Genomic DNA, 22,902 nt, shown 5'->3' with positions numbered 1-22,902 from the left:
ATCTCCTTAAGATGTATGCAGATTCAATATCACTTGCAGTATCTTTCATTTCCCCCTTTCTCCTGACCTGCTGAGTTCCTGCAGCAGATTGTTTGTTGCTCCAGATTCCAGCATCTGCAGTCTCCTGTGTCTCCACAATTCTTTAACTCTTCTCTCCAAAAGAGGTTGGCTGGGCGGGGTGGTGTTCATTGAAATTCTCAAAATAGATCAATATGTTCTGCTACTCAAGAGTTTCAGGGATATTAATCAAAGATGTTTAAATGAAATTGAGGCACAAATTAGCAATGGCGTAGTTGAAAAGCCTACACCTGCCCCAGTGATTCTTTGACCAAAAAATCTGGCAGTATAACCCTCAGTGCAGTAGGGAGGATAAGCATTAGTAAGTGTCAAGCGGTGTGTTCGGACACTATCGCTGTCAGGATTGAACAGCTGGCAGTTTGTATCTTAAAAATGGTAAAACAATTCTTTGGCAAATCAGGAAGTGAAACTCTAGCTCCACAGTACCAAGCTTCTGACTGCTTGCAGCCAAACTACTAATGTGGCTGATCCAGTTAAATGTAATTTGTATTTCTCTCTCCTGTGAGAAGACTGGGTGACTAATGTGTATTTGCTTTATTCCTTTATACCAGGAGCCTCAGTATTTTCATTAAGTGAAATTCGGTTGCAGAAAGATCCTGGCTACAGAACCTCATCATATCCAGAGACAGGTGAGACTCTCTTATCACACAACTAAAATTGTACATCTGAAAGAAATTGTGGCATTTCATTTGTTGTTCACTTCCATCCAGGAAATCAACCCGCTGCTGCTTTTATTTTTATAAACAGCTGGGCATGTGACCTTTGTTTTCAGTTTTTTTTATTTAAAAAAAGTTTCACATTCTACACAGAGTAACAGCATATTTTTATGCTGCCACATTTAGTAACGTTTAATAAAATGAAGTTTTAAGCTTAGCATTAAGCGTATTTTTGGTCCGTGTATAGAAATTGCTGTGTTATTTGGCCTTAATGAGATATTCAGAATTTGCTTTGGGGAAAGGATCAAACTGACTTCGAAATGCATAGCTGACCCTTTCGCGTGGCTCATTCCAAATTTTGGAACTCCCTACCCAACAGCACCAGAAGTATCTTCTGCACAAAACACGGAGTGACTTGAGAAGGCAGCTTAAATGCTGGTCTTCACAGGGACACCCACGTCCGATCTATAAATAAAACAAAACAAGCTTGTGCTCTCCTCAGACCCAGATCCCCACTGGAGAGCTCTGGGTAACAATTGTGGCTATAAACATTATATTTTAGGATTTTGAAAAAATGTTCATAGCATCCAGCAGGGGTAAGTTTAAGAGTCAGCGCATTAAAACAGTACTGTATATAGTATCTGGACTATGCTATGAAAAATGAATTGACAGCAGTTCTGTGTGGCTCCTGTGCATGCATCATAAGGAAACAGAATAACTGGTATCATAAGCTGGTTTTAATGCATCCTTCTGTATTTTCCAGCACATGGGAAAAACAGAAGACAGAGCATGTTGTTCTAGACTGTCGTGCAAAACAATAGACTTGAGTTCCATTGGCTTGCCATTTTACATCGGGGCTACCCAGGATTTTGATCTGAAGACAACAATTTCCATTATGTAGAGTGGATTAGACTTGAACAACAACGTCTCCTTTACTGCCCTTCTTGCGATGTAGTCTTTTCTTCAGATATATAGATTGTTTTATATTTGCAGGGTCACAGTGTGACATTTTCATTATATATATTGTACACACTAGTGTGTATGTGTGTGAAGTATATATAATATATGCATGTACATACACACACATAGAGAAAACAGTTATATGATTCACCTCTGCTGTTAATAGCCAGTAAGTTACAGCAGCTGTTGTAACTTTAGCTGCAGTTTTGTGCAGTGCTGGAAACAAAAGTGCTTATTTATTGGGGATCATTGCTGCTAAAAGACTACTGTCCATGAACCACATTGTGGTGGTAATAGAGGAAAATGTGAGTGGCTTGTGAATGCATCTGTTTCTCCCAGTTCCTATTTCCAGCATTTTGCAAATTTGACTGTGATGTTTAGTTGCAAATGCTCTTAAATACATAATATTAGAACTGCCTCACCTTGTGATGAGCTATCTTGCAACCTCAAAGCTCATAGGTTAGAACATTTCAATTTGTTTTGAAAATATATGGCCAACAGACTAATTAATTAGTGTATTTTTTTTTAAATCTTAAGGAATTGAGCTTTCAACCTGCACTTCCATTGCTGAACATTGTCAAATTAATTGCACCTATTATTTTTCCATGTCACTTTATGAAGACATTGGAACTCAGCGAGTTCAGTTTTGTATCTGATCTCGGCTGTAACGTCTGCTGCATCATTTTATAATGATTTCACTACAAAACGTGTATCTCGATGGGTGTCATAAGTAGGCTTTTGTTAACAGTGTTTGTTTGTTTGACTTTCCAAATAATGGTTTCAGTGGACCTACATTTTAGGGACCTACATTTTAGGATTACTGTTAATATATAATTGTCGAGATATTGGACTTGTAGCAAATGTAGTTAATCATTGACAATATTTTTGGACTGTAAACTTATTCAGGGTCCTACCATTCTCATAAATTTCAATAGGTTGTTATTTAACAGTGTTAAGAATATTTTCTATGTTTAATTTTATTTGTGAACTGTGATGATGGCATGTTGTAAAAGTGTTTATTTGTATTTTGCGTTATGACTGACTGATTTTAATTGGAATTTTGTAAGAGAAAAAAAGAAACCGACTAATTAGTAACATGGTGTATTGGACCACTACTGCTTATCAGAATGATTCCGGGCTGAAATTTGTATATCTAACTAAAACTGCTGTGCTATTTCTGATTAAGAGTGCTATTTTTTCCTTGAAATTATAAATATTACAGTGCATTCCTTGTTTTAACTGATCACGGTTCTTTGTGTAAAGTGTGGCCTTTCAAGGTGTAATGAAATTTTTACCACAGTTAATTTTAATGATTGGTAACATTCAGCTTAAAAAAAAGTTTCTAAATAACAGCTTATTCTGACACACTTTGTTGACCTTTAGAAACTTTCCCAAGAGTAATTTGGTCAGAGATGGTGAAACTCCTCTGATGTAACTTTTTAAGTGTGAAGGAAGGTCGATCTTTTCTTCATTGGAATAAAGACAAAGATGATGGACATTTATTCTACCTTAATTCCTCAATTTACAAGCTTTTGCAAAAATGCCATTAACACTTAGGGTGCATGTAATCGATTTACAGAGCTATTTTTCACTAGAACAAACTGTGCGCTACTCTCCTCATGTAGGAATACTTTTCTGAAATGCAGTGCACTTTGCCTAGTCTTTGATTTTCAAATATCACTTAACAAAACACTTTCCAGGAATGCACCCCTTTCATAAATAGAAGAAAGGCTGTAAAATTCTTTATTAGGAGCAAACTAATCATTGTCCAAGTGTAGGTTCCTGCTACGATTGCTGTTTTGCCATCTCTCCTTAGCCTAAATTGGAATGAAAGTGTTTTCCATTTTCGTCTAGAAATGTTACTGCTAATTTTTTTAAAAACTGTGTATAAATATCCAAAAACAAGTTACTGGAAAAAAATGAAAGGAAGCAGAAAAGTAATTGAAATGGTGGGTGTTTTTCCTCCAAATTAATCTTTGTGGCTTCATACCAACACCATCCTCTCATATGCTGCAATAATTTATCTTCAGCTACTGAAAACAGAACATGCTAGAAACACTCAGCAGATCAGGCAGGGTCAGTGGAGAGAGAGATAAACAGGGTTAATGTTTCAATCTGATGAAAAATCATCAACCCAGAACACTTTTTTCTAATTTTCCTTTGACATGGAAGGAGGCTACACTGCCCCATGGAATGCACCGGCTTATAAAGCGATCCCACTCCCCACTAATTGTTGCTGTAACCTGTTCTTCTCTTGTTTCCATCAATTCTTTCTGGATTCTGCCACTCACCGACACATGAGGGGCAATTTAGAGCGGCCCACCTACCAACCGTTCACCTCTGGGACGTGGTAGGAAACTGGAGCACCCGGAAAACCCCCACAGGTCACAGGGAGAATGTGCAAACTCCACACAAACGGCACCCGAGGTCAGGATTGAGCCCAGGTCACTGGAGATGGGAGGCAGCGGCTCTACCTGCTGTGTCACTGTGCTTCCCTCCACAGACACACTCGATCTGCTGAGTATCTCTAGTACACCTATCATAGCAGCAACACACTGTGTCCAGAATTTGAATTTCAGGACTGGACTGAGGAAACCTGCTGCTGTTTTATTGTGGATTAGGTGCACGGAAGCCTGCAGGAACTTTTATCCTTTTGGAATCAATTACATTTTGCCTGAATGGATGAACTCACTAGTAGTTCAAAATGAACCATTAAATTACCACTGCTAATTTCTATCACTGATAGTGTACGGTGCATCTCTGCTGATAGGGATAATTTTTAATTTTCTGCAGAGCTGAAGTTGCCCAGTTTGGAAGAGTGCCCAGCTGTCATGTCAAAACTATAACTGGTTGTGTAATTGAGTTACAAGCTCGACTGTTCAAGACGTTGGTGAGACCATACTTCCAGTATTGCATACGGTTCTGATCACCCAGCCATAGGGAGGGTGTCATTAAGCTGGAAAGGGTGCAGGAACGATTCGCCAAGGATGTTACCGGGACTGGAGTTCTGAACAGGCTGGGATGTTTTTCCCCTGGAGTGTCGGAGGGTGGAGGGATGACTTTATAGAGGTATATAAAGTCATGAGGGGGCATAAATAAGGTGAGTGGTCAGTCTTTTTCCCAGGGTAGGGGAGTCTAAAATTAGAGGGCATAGATTTAAGGTGAGAGGGGAAAGATTTAAAAAGGCACCCGAGGGGTAACTTTTTCACACAGAGGGTGGTGGGTATGCGGAACGAAACGAGCTGCCAGAGGAAGTGGTAGAGGTGGGTACAATTGCAATGCGTAAAAAATATTTGGACAGCTACACGGATAGGAAAGGTTTGGGGGGGATATGGGCTAAATGTCCCAGCCTCTCCTTGTAACTCAAGCCCTCCAGTCCCCGTAACCTCATTGTGAATCCTTTCTGCACCCGCTCCAGCTTAATGACATCCTTCGACTAGCTCAGTGACCAGAACTGCACACAATACTCAAGTATGGTCTCACCAATGTGTTGTACGGTTGCAACATGACGCCCCAATTCCTGCACTCCATGCCCATACTGATGAAGGCAAGCATGCCAAATGCTGCCTTCACCACCCTGTCTACCTGTGCCACCGCTCTCAGAGAACTATGTACTTGTACCCTTCGTTCTCTGTTCCACAAGACTCCTCAGGGCCCTGCCATTTACTGTGCAAGTCCTGCCCTGGTTTAACTTGCCAAAATGCATCACTTCACTTATGTCCGAGTTTAAACTCCATCTGCCACCCCTTGGCCCACTTTCCCAGTTCTAGATCCTGTTGTAATCTTAAATAAACGCCTTCACCGTCCACTATGCCACCAATTTTGGTGTCATCTGCAAACTTACTAACCATGCCAACTACATTCTTGTCCAAATTTAATGTAGGTCATGAACAATAATGGTCCCAGTACCGATCCCTACACACTCTGCTGGTGACCGACAGCCCTTCACTACCACCCCCTAACTCCTGCCGTCAAACCAAAGCTGGACCAAGCCCAAACTACCCTGTACATCAAGGTCACAGTTTCATGAGTGGCATCTAGAAGCCCTGATAACAGATGTCAATGAGCAAACAGTCAATGGTTGGAATTAGTATCTCACACAAAGGAAAATGGTTCTGGTTATTGAAGATCACTCATCCAACTTGCAGATGCCACTGTGAGAGTTCCTCTGGGCCCAGCCATCTACTCCTGCTTCATTCGTGATCTGTCTTCTGTCAGATGGTGGGTGGTAAAATGTTTGGAGTTAAATGCACATTGTTCAATTCCAACTCCAAATAAAATGATGCATTCTGTATGTGAATGCACCCAGACCCACACAACAGTCAGGCACAAGCAGCTGGCAAGTAACATTTGCAACATGGAAATGCCAGGCAATGACCATCTTCAACAAGAAAGTGTCTGGTTAACTCCCTACTCTTGCCATTCAATGTCATCAGCATCGCCAAGCCCCTCACCAACATCTTGGGGTCATCATTGATCAGAAATTAAAGATCAGCCATATGAAGATCAGTGCCACATGAGCAGGTCAGAGGCTGGGGATCCTGTGTCTCTCCTCCTCCCAAAGTCCAAGGAGAACCAGCAAGGTGCACAGTGGCTGCAGTGTGCACCACCTACAAACTGCACAGCAGTTACTTGCCTAGGCTACTCCAACAGCGCCTCCTAAACCTGTGACCTTCACTATCAGGCACAAGGACGGCATTCACATGGGAACACCACTACCTGTGGGTTTCCCTCCAAGTCACACCCCATCCTGATGTGGAAATGTATCACTGGGTCCTCCATATAACTGGGTCGAAATCCTGCCCAAAAGCTCTGGGTGTAGCTGCACCAGGAAGACTGCAGCTGTTAAAGATGGTGATTCCGCCACAGCTTGGACCTCAAAATGCAGCTCTTAAAAGATCGCACAACGATACAACTGATGCTCAGCTACAAGGAATGAGTGCATTTTACAACGGCAGAAAGCAGAGTGATGAGACTACCCCACTGTGATAAAAGACTATTGAACAGCTCCCTTATACAATGAGATGGACTCTGACCTCACGATCTACCTTGTGACCTTGCACCTTATTGCACTGCACTTTCTCTGTAGCTGTGACACTTTACTGTTATTGTTTTTACCTGTACTACCTCAATGCACTCTGTACTAACCCAATGTAACTACACTGTGTAATGAATTGACCTGTATGATCGGTATGCAAGACAAGTTTTTCACTGTACCTCGGTACAAGTGACAATAATAAACCAATACCAATACCAGAGGAAGCTGGTCAGGCTCCAGGTGAACAATCGCGAGGAGGCACTCATGGCTTCAGGTGGCCGGGGAGAAATCTGAAAAGGTCTGAGTTCCCTCTGAATTCCTGCACTCAGGCCAAATGCCACAGGTCTGAATGTAATGTCACATTCACCAAAAATCAGAGCCCCACTTTGCCCGCAGAGCTTTTTTGGCCTTGAGCAATGCAGCAGTGAGTGGCAGATGATGGAAGGTGGAGACTGGTGGCGTGGAGTACAAGGACAAGGGGAGCCCTGCCCTCCTCGTGGGTGGGGCAGGCATGCAGGAAAGTGAAGGGACCCCACCAGAGAGAAAGGGAGACCTAATGGAAGCACTGGGGTGAGGTGGCATTGTGAGGTGACGGAAAAACTGAGAGAGTAGAGTTCCTGCAGGAAGCAGGGTGGTATGAAGTATATCAGTGTAGCTATGAGAGGACGTACGAACCTCTAGCCTATTCCCTGAAGTGGAGATAGTCCTAATTACTCAGTTTGCTGGGACATGGGTTCAGCCCTATGAATATAAACCCCTTGCTCTCAGACCAATCTTTCAGCCACAGATTCAGTTGTCTGCTCTGTTTGACTCTATGTCCATTTCACACGTGGTTCTGGTGGTGACCCAAAGATTATTAACCTTTATGATTCAGCCGGTTAATTTGGATCTCACCTCATATTCCTTCTGTAGAACCTTTCTTAGTTCTACCTGTGTCATTTGTCCCTGCGTCGACCACAACTGGATCCTCCCCTCTTCTCAGCCCCGAGGAGATTTTTTAAAATCCTGATACCAGGTAAGCATGACAGTTTTAAGATTCACACACAGTTGCAGGTCACATTATCAAAAAGTTGACATGAACTGTTTTTCTCCCCACAGATGCTTCCTGACAAGTTGCATATATCCAGTATTCTCTCAATTCATAATGGTGTCTCATCTAATTATATTGTCCCCGGTACGACCACTTTCCTGTTCATTTACCACCCCTGTGTGCTCCCCTGTACATAGTGCTGCAGTCAGATTATCCACCCTCCCCATGGTCTTTGTTCATATCCAACAGAAAAAACACATACTTGTTGCACCTTGCGTCCCCAGACCTGCCCGACCCAGAAACAGCACTGCCCAAATCCACAGTATTAAACCATTATCCATGGCTTACCCACTCTTCTCTAATACATTGTGACATTTGCAGCTCAGACTCCAGCTCAACACATCTGGGCCGAGGTTCCTCAGGATACAGATGCTAAATACAGATGTGGTTGCTGGTGATGTTACTGACATCCAACAACTCCCACTTGCTACAGCTAAACCATGTCACCTGCCCTGCCTTCCCTATCAAGTACTGATTCATATCTTCAATTCATTCTGGTTCCCAGTTACAATATCTAGTTAGTTTTATAACGAGTTTATGAATTAAAACTGTAATAATATATAATTACTATATACTACCTTTCAAACTTTTATATTTTAAATACACCACTCTAAATACTTAGTTTACATTCCTCCCGTGTGAAATGAAAACGAGGGAATTTCACCAAATCTGCATGCTCCCCAACTTAGAAACCTCTGCTGAAGCTGTACCCCACTCAAGCCCCGCGCTGTGCATGAACAAGGCATACACCTTTGAACCTAGTCAAAAGTCCCCGAGTACCAACTCAGCCCCTACTCAACAATTACCACCTATTAGTTGGTCAGCTGACATCTTGGAAATATGGCAAGAAAATGACCTATTCTCTAGAACGTTAGCAGTTTTACATTTTCTTCTTCTGAACGCTACCGTCTTCATTAATCTTCAAGCATAGACCAATCTGCTGATCCCAATCTATCTGAGAGTTAAAATCCCCCTTTTACATTAGTTTGCCGCTACTGAATGCACATCTGGTCTCTACGTCTGTACATCCCGTCATTTCACATCTACCACCAGGGGGCCTAACAAAATTCCACGAGTTTTAAATACTTTTCAATTTCTTAATCTCTTAAGATCCTCAAAGCCCTACTTACCTCCTGTTATAACCTGCCATTGACGACATGCTTCACCCTGGGTTACAGCTCCCCTGCTACCACTTTCCCTGTAGAACTCTAACTGTGCAAAGTTAGGTGTCCTTATTACAATATTTTTATTAATCCGGCAATGAAAATACAGAGTACATGAATCAAAAAGGTGAGAGTACGACTAAATACATTGTGTTAAATCATACTTGAAATCACAATACTCTATATTAATAAATCACACATGATAATTAATAACATAAATTGGAATAATTTTATTATGTAAAAAAAATCTAAACCCACTACCAAGACCGAAGCTGTTTAATAAAGAACAAGGACAAGGAAAAGCCCTTGACACACGGCGATATCAGCCAATATCTGTATTTTAGCCACCAAATCAAAGGTTTTGAAAATAATTCAAAAAAGGTCCCCACAGTGTTTTAAAATCTAAGATTCAAAAATTGAACAGCGGATCGTCGCTAGATTCGGGTATGACATAACGTCCCGTAACCATTGAGCGTGAGTGGGCAGAGTTAGGTGTCCTGACCCAAGAGCTGTGCAGTCAGACGTCAGTATAAACTGGCACGTCACAGCCGCCTAGTTACACCTGTACTTCATTCAGTTTGTTCCTTGTACTCTGTGCTTATGTAGCGAAAGCATACTTAGGCCACTCGCTCTAATCTGCTCTAATATTTTGGTCATATTTGTTTTCTCTCTCTTTCCCAGTTTAATCTCTTTATCTCTATCTGAACTGTCATTTCTATTAGCCCATCCTCTTCATTGGTTTCAGAACTATTAATTGCACCTTTACATCTGAACTCTCCCACCATTACTGAAGTCTTTGTGATTGCTTGTCCACAAGGAACCTGCCAAGTTCAGGTTCAGTTTGTCCCGTGGCACACTACTTGTGGCAGCACCCACTGAAGTGGAACCCCTCTTCCCCATCCAATCCAACCACGTGTTCACCTAGTGATCTGCTTGTTCCCTCATCAGTCTGCATGTCACTCAGATATAAGCAATAAACCCCTTGCTGTCCTGTTGTGCAATGTAGCTCTTAGCATCTTAACTCTTTCCCATGTTGTTGATTGCAATATGAATCACAACTGGATCCTCTTAACTACTCTCCAATTTCATGCAAGCTGGTTTAGAATGTCCTTACTCTGACACTCAGGGAGGCTGTGTATCCTGTTCACAAAAGGTGCCTTCTGTCTTCCCAATGTGCTGCAGAAATGACTTCAGTTGGCAACACAGCGATCCCTGAGCTCCACAACCTGTAATCAATAAAGACTAAAGAATTGATAGACAAGCCTCCAAAGGAGAGAAAACAAAGTCAACATCTAAAAGGAAGAGGCCTCATTGTTAGAGCATCTCTACACAGATGTTAAAAGTGAGGCCAATTCTGTTGGGCAAGCTTAACTCAAACTCTGGATACCTTCGTTTGAAGATGTGCAGTTTCCACCTTCACTGGCTGCAAGGCCTTGTTCAGTATGCCCAACCGATCCACTGCTTCATTGCACACCAGATCTACTGGTACTGGAGGTGACAAAGAGTACAGCTTTAAGTGTATGGGAGTGTGTGCAAAACGGCCAGTGGGCTCTCTGGGTGGTATGAAGGCTCAGTTTATCCAGGGGTAATCTCACCTGCAACAATGCATACTTCTCCTGCCTCACCTCCCTGCGGACAAAAGATACAGGCGGTGGTTGTGAAGAGCTTAATTAACTAGCTGAGGATCAACTACACAATAGATAGTGAGAGTTCTCCGGAAAGAAACTCAAATAACATAGAACATAACAGCACTAGATAGGCCATTCGGCCCACAGTGTTGTGCTGATCTTGATGCCAATTTATACTAAATGTCCTCCTTCTGTATACCATCCACATCCCTCCATATTCATGTGTCTATCTAAAATCTTCTTAAACTCCACCAGACTGCCTGCTTCCACTACTACCCCGGTAACCCATTCCAGACACCTACCACTGTGTGTGTGAAACCCCCACCCCCACCCCCAGCCAACCTTAAAAGCATGTCCTCTGATCTTTGACGTTTCTACCCTGGGGAACAGATTCTGACTGTCTACCCTATCTACGCCACTCATAATTTTAAAACCCTCTATCATGTCTCCCCTCAGCCTCCAACACTCTAGGGAGAACAACCCAAGTTTGTCCAACCTTTCCTTGTAGCTCATACCCTCTAATCCAGGCAGCATCCCAGAGAACCTCTTCTGCACCCTCTCTGCATCCTTCCTGTAATGTGACAACCAGAACAGGAAGGATGTGGAGACTGTGGAAAGGGTGCAGAACCTCTCTCCTCCTGGATTGCATGGATAGCTTGGTCGTGTTTAAATTAGGAGCGTGGAGGAAAGTTTAATTAATCAGACCAGGTTATGGTGGTTTGTGGAACAAGTTGGGTGATTTAGTAAAGCTCTAACAATCAGTTCTTTGGACATCCAGGTGACGCAGCATCTGACTCACCAGGTCCCATTCCCACACCGTTTCACCTCAGGAGGCTTATCAGAATATTTATTGTCCTACTGCGTCACATCGAAAGAAAAAGCAAATTAAAAGTGTCTTGGGGAACCAGCAGGGATAACATCCAATAGTTCGGAAAATCTGCCAGTCCACCACCAAAGTCCCAAGAGTAGCAGACTCTTGGGAGTTTTACACAACAGGACATGCCCACATTTCTTGGGCATTCCCCTTCCAGCACTAATGACTGAACCTTGTTGGCCTAGGGTCAGAGCGAGAGAGTGAGAGAGTGCAGAAACAGGCCATTTAGCCCATCAAGTCCACACCATCAACCACCCATTTACATTAACCCTACACTAATCCTATTTTATTCTCCCTACATGCCAACAACTTGCCCCAGATTCTACCCCTCACCCACACCCTTGGAGCAACTGACAGCGCCCAGTTAACCTACCAACCCGTACGTTTTTGGGATGTGGGAGGAAACCGGAGCACCCGGAGGAAACCCACGCAGACAACGGGGAGAACGTACAAACTCCTTACAGACAACGGCCGGAATCGAACCCGGGTCGCTGGCGCTGTAATAGTGTTACGCTAAACCGCTACGCTACAGTGCCTTAGTTGACTGTTGATAACTAAGCTTTTGCTCCAGTAATTTTACAGTGCACTGCTGTTTCTAACCTCTTTTGCTAGAATTGTAATCATTAATTATCTTTGTACTCTTGGGGGGGAAGAAAAGCAAGAATTAAAAAGTTTGTTAAATTTTGGTATTTATTGAAATATGTCAATTACAAACCTGTAGCCAAAATACAAAGACAAGGCAAACCCATCTATAAAACATATAAACTGCAATGCTTTCTCTTTAAAAAACTTACACTGAAAATATCGTCAATCTTTGTTGCTAATACATAGTATCGTCATTTAATAGCCAATAATTGAAAACTGATACAAAGTTTCAATTATTTAATAATGCTAATAACTTGCTATTACAACAGGTTTACAGTTCATTTACAAGTTACATAAACTAAGCGTAGGCACAGCTGGTTAACATTCATTAAAAGCACGGTGCATAAAACGCAAGGTACAGGAAAAGGTTATATATTTATTGCCAACTTCATTATAAAACACTGGGAACAAAACTAATCAAAACACATGTAAAAGGTATTTAATCTATACTTCATAATATGATTGACAACTTCATACCAATGATGCAAAATCACTGATAAAAAATAATAGCTGAATATTGCCCTACATTTTGGTATTTAATTGGGTCCCTTTTGCTCCTTCATTAAGGCAGTATCATGATTTCTGAGCGTTTGATGAAAGCAGCAGGGGTGAAGCTCCATCCAAACTGGGCATTGGAATCGGCATGTGTCCATTTACCAAGCTTGGAAACTGCAGGCAGGAGAAACGGGACAACGTTAAGAGGACGTTACTCTGCAAAGGTCTGGCTGCAGGAAAACAAATTCACAAAACCGTGGCAGCCAGACCCTGAAACCTGTCCCATCCCATCAAGTGCAAGGTAGAAGTCCCATTACCCTCCACTGAACCTCCCCCCTCCACCAACGCAGTCACCGGCCATGAGGAGAACCGCTTCTGCTCAAGGTGAAGAGCAGCAAGCTCCAGCCTAACATTACTGAAGTCAAACAATCCCCAATACACCCAGCAAGGCTTGGGTGAAAAAAACAACATACTGGAGTGCTACAGCACATCCATTAGCACAAGAGTCTGATTTCAGCATCACACAGTTCCCGGGGCAGATTCTGTTACAACTTTAATAATGTCCCTTCACTCTCTCCTGCCGCTCTCTCCACCCCCCTCCCCATCTCTATCTCTCCTGCCCGTCTCCCTCCCTCCCTCCTCTCTCTCTCTCTCTCTCTCTCACTCTCTCTCTCTCCCGTGTCTCTCTCTCTCCCACCTCTCTCTCCCCCTCCCGTCTCTCTCTCATCTTCCTCCCTCCCATGTCTCTCTCTCCCATCCCTCTCTCTCATCTCTCTCCCTCTCCCCCTCCCGTCTCTCTCTCACCTCTCTCTCCCCCCCCCCCACCCCGTCTCCATGTCCCAAGGGAAACGTGCAATCTGTTTTTTCTTGTTCCACTGAGTTTTCATTTTCTTAAATGGAGTTAATTGCTGAGACCACTTCAAGCTGCGTAGCAGAGACAGGGATCTCCAGCACCTTGTGCTGTGTCAACACTTCAGAGGGGAGTCTCCAGTGCCTCAGTTTCTCCCTGCCATGATTTGCAATATTAACCACCCAATTCTCTTTGAAAATTATTTCCAAATCTGTTTCTGCCAGTGACAAAAGTGAGGACCGTTCCACCGCCACATTTCTGGGCAGTGCTCGCCAGTGACTGGCCCGATTAGAAAAGTCCACATTGCCTCTGGTTCTGTTCCTGCCACTGAAGAAATGTTTCTCTTTATTAAAATCCTTCAAAACTTCGAACATCTATAAAGCCTTTCAGTAATCTGATCCATTCCGAACAACCATCACAACTTGTCCGATCTCTTCAACAAAACCCAGCATCCCCGTTCCCATTCTCGCTAATTTGCACTCCTTGAACTGTGGTTCCCACAACTTGACACAACACTCCAGCTGGGGCCCAACCACACGGTTCGGAGTAATTCTTTTACTTCTGCACCCTGTGCCTCTGTTAAAGCCCAGGTTCCTGTCCCCTCTGAGAAGCCTTTCACCTTGTCCTACTTTCAAGAATCTGTGTACAAATACTCGGGGTCTGGTACAGTCCACCCTGTTATCACTGCACCATCTGGTGAACATGGCCCCTTCTCATTCTTTCTTCCAAAATAGATCACTTCACCATTTTCTGCATTAAATTTCCATTGCCATGTGCTTGTCCATTCCTTCCCTGTGTAAGTGTCCTTTTGAAGCACGTTACTATTTCCCTCACTGTTTCAGGGCACTGACCTGAAGCAAGCTCATTGCCCTGAAACATCAGCTCTGCTTCCCTCTCTGCAGGTGCTGCCAAGTGTTTCCAGCAATGCCTGGTTTTATCTCTGATGCAGAACTTTATCAAACTCCTTTGGAACTCCATGCAGAAAACACCAGTTGTCCCCCCCAGTCACTGCCTCACAGAGACAATCACGTTTGGAGGTCAGAAAGACTGTCTTGTTACAGAAACACAGAGGGGAGGAGAGGGGGAGGGGAGGGGAGGAGGGGGAGGCATCATTAAATACAGTTGCAGTACAGACTCCACAGAACTGTGATGAAATCAAACGTAACCGATGGTGAAACAATTTACGCAGGAAGCTAGGTCTCGTACCTGGTTACCTGTTGCCAGGGACTGTACCCTGTACCCCATTCCTGGTTACCTGTGCCTGAGGACTGTACCCTGTATCCTGTACCTGGTTACCTCTACCCGAGGACTGCTCTGGTACACTTCCCACTCCCAGCCCGGAATTAGAATTTCACCGGCTTTGCCTCAGATTTCATTCCCTCGCACATCTTCGGGTGGCCCATTTCTGGCTCCTTCCCTTCCTCAACTCCTCTCCCTCGGGTTTTGCGAAGGTCACCCAGTACTTAAAGTAATACAAACGCAAATAAAAAACTGGCAGATGCTGGAAATCAGCAACAGAGACAAAATATTGGAAATACTCGGCAGGTCAGGCAGCATCCATGGGGGCAGAGTTAATGCTGCAGGGGCTAACCTCCTATCATAGGGGAAATGCGAGATAACAAATTTTAAGATGTAGAGGAAAGTTGGGGGCGGGGGGGAGGGTGGGGGGAAGAGAACCAAAGGGAAAAGAGTGGGGTGGAAGGCAAGGAAGATTACATGACGAGATGATACCGCAAGGTGGTAATCCACTTTCATTCTACTTTTAATCATATTTAACCTTAATTTAATTACTTGCATTTCTAACACAGACACATCCTTTTGATCTCCCCTGCACCTTTGCCAGCCTCTCTGGTGTAAAGCCTGGTACATCATGAACCTTCACCAGTCCTGATGAGAACTCATTGACAGACGTTAATTCAGGTCCCCTTTTCACAGACACTACCCGACCTGAGCATGTCCAACGTCTTACCATTTTTATTTACTTGGGGAAAGGTATGTGCCACTAACAAACCCGTGCCCTATTAACTTTGTGCAACAATCTACCTGCAAGCTGCAGGAAGCATTTCATTTCTGGTTTTACGGAAATCGAAACCAAATGTGGTATCTGATCTTTTAATTGGATGGGTGGGGATCTACTTCAAAACTTCAGAGATACTTTAACTTGAGATTTTGCAAGTTTGCAGAGTGTGTGAGGCATTAACTTAATTGCCTGATGCCACTGTGAAAGACTAATATAATGAACGGCACTGAAGATAGCAAGATGTCATCTACAAATGAATTAAGTTAGAAATCTTTCTTCAGGCGTCACAGCCTGTATTTTGAAAAGAAAATATACAGTCAAAAACAGGAGATGTAAAATATTTGGTGTATATATCTAAATAGTGCTTATCCCACTATATCAGATTAGTAAGATATTAGTCCACTGAAGAATCGTTGGTAGAAATGGTAGCCAATCAGAAAATAGAGGAAAGCGCGGAGTTTCTGTGGAGAAGGCGGTGAAGGTGATGCTTCACTTCAGCATTGGAGACTTATAGCCTTTGAAGGACAGGACTGAAGGTGAGGGCAGTGGGGCAGTCGAGGGCAAAAGGGAGGCAGGAAGGTGCAGATTCAGAAGTTTCAGAAAATAGGACAGGGTGGCCAATTCAGAATGGAGGTGAACTGACAGATGGTGGGCAAGAAAGCACTGGCGATACAACGTGCTGGTGTCAGGGCTGATCGGTGAATTGGAGACTGAGGAATGTTCTGATGAAAGTTCGTTGCCAGTGAGATTAACTTTGCTTTTCTCTGTCTGTGGACGTTGTCTGACCCACTGAACACTGTACCCCCTAATTTTTGTCCCATTTCCACCATGTATCTTGTACACTCATTCCATCGGGTCCACACAAGGGTCCTGTCAATTACTGTGTCCCCTTAACAGTATCGATGTACAGAAGATCTTGGGGCGCGAGTTCATAGCTTCCTGAAAGTGGCAACACAAGGAGATAGGGTGGTAAAGAAGGCAATACGGCATGCTTGCCTTCATCAGTCAGGGCACTGAGTACAAGAGTCAGGAAGTCATGTTGCAGCTGTACACAACTTTGGTCAGGCCGCACTTGGAGTAGTGTGTTCAGTTCTGGTCGCCCCATTACAGGAAGGATGTGGAGGCTTTGCATAGGGTGCAGAAGAGATTTACCAGGATGCTGCCTGGATTAGAGGGTATAAGCTACAAGGAGAGGTTGGACAAACTTGAATTGATTTCTCTGGAGCGTCAGAGGCTGAGGGGAGACCTGATAGGTTTGTAAAATTACGAGAGGCATGGATAGGGTAGACAAAGTCCTTTTCCCCCAGGGTAGAAATAGAAAATACCAGAGGGCATAGCTTTAAGGAAAGGGGGACAGTTTAAAGAAGATGTGCAGGGTAAGTTTTTTTTAAAAACAGAGCGTTGTGGACACAGCCCAGGCCATCAAGCAAACCAGCCTCCCTTCAACCGATTCTGTCTACACTTCCTACTGCCTTGGGAAAGCAGCCGACATGATCAAGGGCCCCTCCCACCCTGGGCAACCTCTCTTCTCCCACCTCTCGTAGGGCAGAAGATACAAAATCTTGGAAGCACAAGGCTCAAGGACAGCTTCTATCCCACTGTTACCAGAGCCTTGAATGGACCTCGAATACGCTAAAGATGAACTTTTGATCTCCCAGTCTACCTTATCGTGGCCCTTGCACTTTATTTGTTTACCCGTGCTACATTTTCTCTGAAACTGTAATACTATACTCCGCATTGTCTTTCTTTGTACTACCTCAATGTACTCACTTATGGAATGACCTGTCTGGATGGCACACAAACAGAAGCTTTTCACTGTACCTTGGTACATGTGACAATAATAAACCAATCCAATGTGCCTGAAACACACTGCCAGGGGCGGCGGTGGAAGCAGACACAATAGTGGCACTTAAGAGGCATTCGGACAGACACATGAATAGCAGGGAAGGGAGGGATAGAGACCATGTGCAGGCGGATAGGTTTAGTTTAATTTGGCATCATGTTCAGCACAGACATTGAGGGCCGAAGGGCCTGTTCCTGTGTTGTACTGTTCTACGTTCTATGCCGGTTCCAGCTGAGTAATCCGTCAGTTCCGTTCCCCATCCTCATTTCCCCGAGCTCTCACAACTCATTCTCCCACACACACGCACATCCATCAACTCCCCTTTGGTTCCTTTGCCACTATCTTACACTAGGGGCAGTTTCCAGTAACCAAGAAACTCCCAGCATATCTCTGGGATGTGGGAGAAAACCAGAGCACCCAGGGAACATACAGACTCGACACAGACACCACTCGAGGTCAGGATCTGACTCAGGTGACCTAGTGATCTGCAAAATCATTTGTATAAAGGACAATTTTTGGTAAGACAACTTTGGTGTTGTATTTTGTTAAAGAGCTGACTTTCACCACTGTTGTTGGCAGAATCTCAGATAGTAAGATGAGTGAGATAGATCGGCTGGTTAAGTGGTGTCGCAACAACAACCTCACACTCAACGTCAGCAAGACCGAGGAACTGATTGTATACTTCAGGAAGAGGAAGACGGGAGAACACATACCAGTCCTCACTGAGGGGTCAGTGGTGGGAAGGGTGAGCAGCTTCAGGTTCCTGGGCATCAACATCTCAGAGGATCTATCCTGAGCCCAACACATTGATGCAATCACGAAGAAGGCTCACCAGCAGCTCTACTTCATTAGGAGTTTGAGGATATTTGGTATGTCATCAAAGACTCATGCAAATTTCTACAGATGTACAGTGGAGAGCATTCTGACTGGTTGCATCACCGCCTGGTACGGAGGCTCCAGTGTGCAGGATCGAAAGAGCCTGCAGAAGGTTACAGACTCAGCCAGCTCCATCACGGGTACAACCCTCCCCGCCATCGAGAACATCTCCAAGAGGCGGTGCCTCAAGAAGGCGGCATCCATCACTAAGGACCCTCACCACCCGGGACATGTCCTCTTCTCATTACTACCATCGGGGAGGGGGTACAGGAGCCTGAAGACCCACACTCAATGTTTCAGGAACAGCTCCTTCCCCTCCGCTGTCAGATTTCTGAACGGTCCATGAACACTACCTCACTATTTCTTGTTTGCACTATTAATTTATTTTTGTAACTTATAGTAATTATTGTCTTTATGTCTTGCACTATACTGCTGCCGCAAAACAACAAATTTCACGACCTATGTCAGCGATAATAAACCTGATTCTGATTTACTCCTCAAAGCTGTCAAGTATTTACAGCAAGTAAACGTGGTATAATGTTCAATACAGCTAATCATCATGATCTAATCTGGAAGCATTGCAAAACTCAATCACAGGCAACTTGGCTTTGTTGTGTTGTTGCCTTACAGACAAATCATCTCAACTCGGCCAAAGATCCTCATTTGAACAACAGGGCCAAAGACTGATTAAATTCATTGCAACCAACAAAATGTTTAAGCATCAGGCAGCCCTGAAACTTAAATGAGCGAGCCATGAAATTAGGAATTTAAAAAATATTAATCAGCCAAATTAAGGAAACGAGAACACGAGTTTGGAATCATCAACTACCTTCAAGTACACAGCATAAGAAGCTGCAATCTTTAGCTAGCAATATCACGATCAGTCAATTAAGGTCCCTGCTTCCAATTGACAGCCACATGATAGACATCATTCACCTCGATAATAAGCACATACCTGAAATAGGGAGCCCGGCCCTTGTAATCTGGCAGGACTCAAGGGAGCCACTGGACTTAGTGTACTCCAGAAGTGAATACTGGAGAGTAGGGGGCTTGGTGTCAACAGAATCCCACTCGGTGTCTGTAGGTGTGGAAAAACAGGATGATTAGACAGAATGAATGTATCACTTTGTCAGCTGTTCCTCACATTGGGAGCACGTTGCCCCCGGCTGTGGAGACTTTGGCCACTTCACAAGATCACAAGACAAAGGAGCAGAAGTAGGCCATTCGGCCCTTCGAGTCTGCTCCATGAGCTACACTAAAAACTATTCCTATCTAGCCCCAATTTCCGGCCTTGTCCCCATATCCCTTGATACCTTGACTAATTAGATACCTATCAATCTCCTCATTAAATGCCCCCAATGATCAGGCCTCCACAGCTGTATGTGGCAAAGAATTCCATAACTTCACTACCCTCTGGCTAAAGAAATTTCTCATTTGTTTTAAACCAGTACCCTCTAATAATAAGACTGTGCCCTCTAGTCCTGGACTCACCCACCAAGGGAAACAGCTTAGCCAACTTCTCAACTTGTGCACAGATGTCGGTAATTGGTTTATCATTGTCACACGTACTGAATCACAATGAAAATCTTCTGCCTGCATGCCATCCAGACAGATCATTCCATGCACAAGTACATCGAGGTAGCTCAAAAGAAACAGAATGTAGAATTATAGTGTTGCAGTTACAGAGAAAGTGCAGTGCAGCCAGACAGATAATGTGCAAGGGTCATGATGAGGTAGATTGCGAGAGCAAGAGTTCATTTTAAATATCTAGGTTGGCTCTCGGGTGCGGAAGCGAAACAGTAGTAGCAGCTGATGAGATGGAACGTCTGAAAGAACATACAGCCCTTTTCAACGGTAAATACGGGAGTTGTTCCTAACGTCTCGATCAATATTTATCCCTCAATGTAAATTAGTCAAACAGATTACCTGGCCGCTGTCACATTGTGGGAGCTCGCTGTGCACAGACTGTCTACCCTCTTGCTACATTACATCAGTGACTACACTTCCAATGTACCCCACTGGCTGTGACTCGCTTCACCCCCATCCCGATACTGTGGAAGCTGTTATATAGTCACATGTCCCCCTCCTAAGTCCAGCAAAACTGTAAAATGCACAGGCCCAAGCCATCACGGATGTTGTTCTTTCATTTATTTTCGGCATCCAGGGTATTTACTGCCTGTCCCTAACTGCCCTACAGAAGGTGAGGGTGAGCCACCTTTATCAACCACCGGGGGCCTTCTGGTGAAGGTGCTCCCACGGAACTGTTGGGGAGGGAGTTCCAGGATTTAGACCCAGTGACATTGAAGGAACGGTGATATATTTCCAAGTCGGAATGGTGCGACTTGGAGGGGAACCTGGAAGTGGCGGTGCTCCCCTGCACCTGCTGCCCTTGTCCTCGTTGGCGGAGTAGCCTGGGTGAGTAACCGTGATGCGTTTTGTGGACAGTGCACTCTGCGGTCACTCTGCACTGGTGGTAAATGGAATGAATGTTTAGGGTGGGTGATGGGGTGCCCCTCTAGTGGACGGAGTTGAGCCTCGCAAGTTGTTTCTCGAGCTACACCCATTCAGGCGAATGGAGAGTGTCCCATCACACCCCTGACTTGCGCCTTGTAGAAGGTGGAAAGGCTTTGAGTTGTCAGAAAGTGTGTCACTTGCCTTACCATCCCCAGCCTCTGAGCTGCTCTTCCAGCCATGGTTTTTATGTCCAACTGAGTTATTGGTAAAATTGGTGATCAAAGGACGTTGTTGGTGGGTCTACATTAGACAAGCAGGTGGTGAGAAAGTTGATACTTGGGTTTAATTTTCCAAAATCCCCTAGATTCGGGGAAAGTTCCATTAGACTGGGGAATAGCAAATGTCGCTCCTTTATTCAAAAACAAAGGGGGGAGACAGAAAGCAGGAAACTCAAGGGCAATTAGCTGAATATCAAAAATCCTTCCCATTATTTACATTGTAGAAGGACACTTAGAAAAATTCAAGGTAATCAGGCAGAGTCACCATGGTTTTGTGAGAGGGAAGTCACATTTGATCAACTTATTGGAGTTCTTTGAAGAACTCGGCCTTTTCTCCTCGGAGCGACGGAGGATGAGGGGGGACCTGACAGAGGTGTATAAAATGATGAGGCATTGATCGTGTGGATAGTCAGAGGCTTTTCCCCAGGGCTGAAATGGTTGCCACAAGAGGACACAGGTTTAAGGTGCGGGGGAGTAGGTATAGAGGAGATGTCAGGGGTAAGTTTTTTACTCAGAGAGTGGTGAGTGTGTGGAATGGGCTGCCGGCAAGGGTGGTGGAGGCGGATACGATAGGGTCGTTTAAGAGACTGTTGGATAGGTACATGGAGCTTAGAAAAATAGAGGGCTATGGGTAAGCCTAGTAAATTCTGAGGTAGGGACATGTTCGGCACAGCTTTGTGAGCCAAAGGGCCTGTATTGTGCTGTAGGTTTTCTATGTTTCTATGTTCTAAGTAACGTGCTGTGGATAAAGGAGAAGCAATGGATGTATTATACTTAGATTTTCAGAAGGCATTTGATAAGATGCCTCAACAAAGGTTATTGTGTAAAATAAGCGCTCATGGTGCGTGTGGAAGACTGGCTAAGAGCAAACAGAGAGCAAGCATGAATGTTTTTTATTTCCAGTTGGCAATGTGTAATGAGTGGTGTGCCACAGAGAGTAGTGCTGGGGCCTCAACTTGCAGCAATTTTTATAAATAACTTGCATAAAGGCACTGAAGGCAAGGCTGCTGAATTTGCTGATGACACAAGTAGGAAATTAAATGGTGAAGATACAGAGATCCCAAGGGAATATAGGTAGGTTAAATGAATGGGCGAAGACCCAGCTGACGTGTGAAAATGTGAAACTGTTTTGGCAGAAAAAGTGAAATAGTCTAAACGGCGAGGAATTGCAGAGCTGCGAGGTGCATGAATGGATTCTAGACAGGTCAAGCAAGTCATTAGGAAAGCTAATAGAATGGTCAGTGCTGGGAGGTTGTGCTTCAGTTATACAGGGCACTGGAATAGTGTGCACAGTGATGGTCTCATCTGAGGATGTAAACACAATGTAAGTAGTTCAGAGAAAGTTCGCTGGACGAATAACTGCAATGAGCAGTCTGTCTTATGAGGGAAGAGGGGACAGACTGGGTGCGTACACCCCGGAGGTTAGAAGAGTGAGAGGTGACTGGATTGAAACACACAAGATCCTGTATGGTTTTGACAGCGGGGATATGGAGAGGATGTTTCCTCTTGCGAAGGAATCCTGAACGGGTGGGGGGTGGGGGGGGAGGGGGGGGCGCTGTTTAAAGATAACGGGTTATCATTTAAGGCAGAGAATAGGTGAAATCTTATCTCTGGGGGATACAAGTTCTCAGGGGCGCCACAAGTTCTTGTCAAAGCCGTCTTTGAACATTTTTAAGGCAGAAGTAGAGACGTACTAAATAAGCAGGGGGTGAGCTGTGGTTACAATCAGACAGGCTGTGAGATTGAATGGTGGTGCAGGGATGAGGGACAAGTGGCCAGTCCTGCTCTTAATCTGCATGAATATAACAACAGGATTATTTATCTAGTTCAGCACTGGATGGTTAATTTATGGATCACATTTACGGAGAGGCTTTGAGAACAGGAAGTTACATTTATTTAGCACCCTTAATGAACCCCAAATACTGCCAGGTACTTTACAGCCAAGTAAATGTTG

General features: G+C 44.1%; 2 protein-coding genes across 8 annotated transcripts in view; one reads left to right on the top strand and one right to left on the bottom strand.

Annotated features, from left to right (window-relative positions):
- cdk17 (cyclin-dependent kinase 17) overlaps nucleotides 1–4,320 on the top strand; it is a 133,290-nt gene extending 128,970 nt beyond the window's left edge. For all 4 annotated transcript variants that reach the window (XM_052033595.1, XM_052033594.1, XM_052033593.1 and 1 more), the window contains 2 exons: nucleotides 630–707; nucleotides 1,498–4,320. In XM_052033595.1, coding sequence (XP_051889555.1) covers nucleotides 630–707; nucleotides 1,498–1,535 — 116 coding nt within the window. In that variant the 3' untranslated portion in view covers nucleotides 1,536–4,320. The remainder of the gene's footprint in view (nucleotides 1–629; nucleotides 708–1,497) is intronic.
- A 7,839-nt stretch (nucleotides 4,321–12,159) lies between these two features.
- Nucleotides 12,160–22,902, bottom strand: part of elk3 (ETS transcription factor ELK3) — a 36,362-nt gene continuing 25,619 nt past the window's right edge. For all 4 annotated transcript variants that reach the window (XM_052033767.1, XM_052033766.1, XM_052033769.1 and 1 more), the window contains exons 4-5: nucleotides 19,172–19,294; nucleotides 12,160–12,801 (exon numbers count right to left, since the gene is read on the bottom strand). In XM_052033767.1, coding sequence (XP_051889727.1) covers nucleotides 12,706–12,801; nucleotides 19,172–19,294 — 219 coding nt within the window. In that variant the 3' untranslated portion in view covers nucleotides 12,160–12,705. The remainder of the gene's footprint in view (nucleotides 12,802–19,171; nucleotides 19,295–22,902) is intronic.

This window comes from Pristis pectinata, chromosome 19 (genome assembly GCF_009764475.1).
Source record: "Pristis pectinata isolate sPriPec2 chromosome 19, sPriPec2.1.pri, whole genome shotgun sequence".
NCBI classification, from domain to species: Eukaryota; Metazoa; Chordata; class Chondrichthyes; order Rhinopristiformes; family Pristidae; genus Pristis; species Pristis pectinata.
This window is presented reverse-complemented; position numbering and strand designations above follow the sequence as displayed.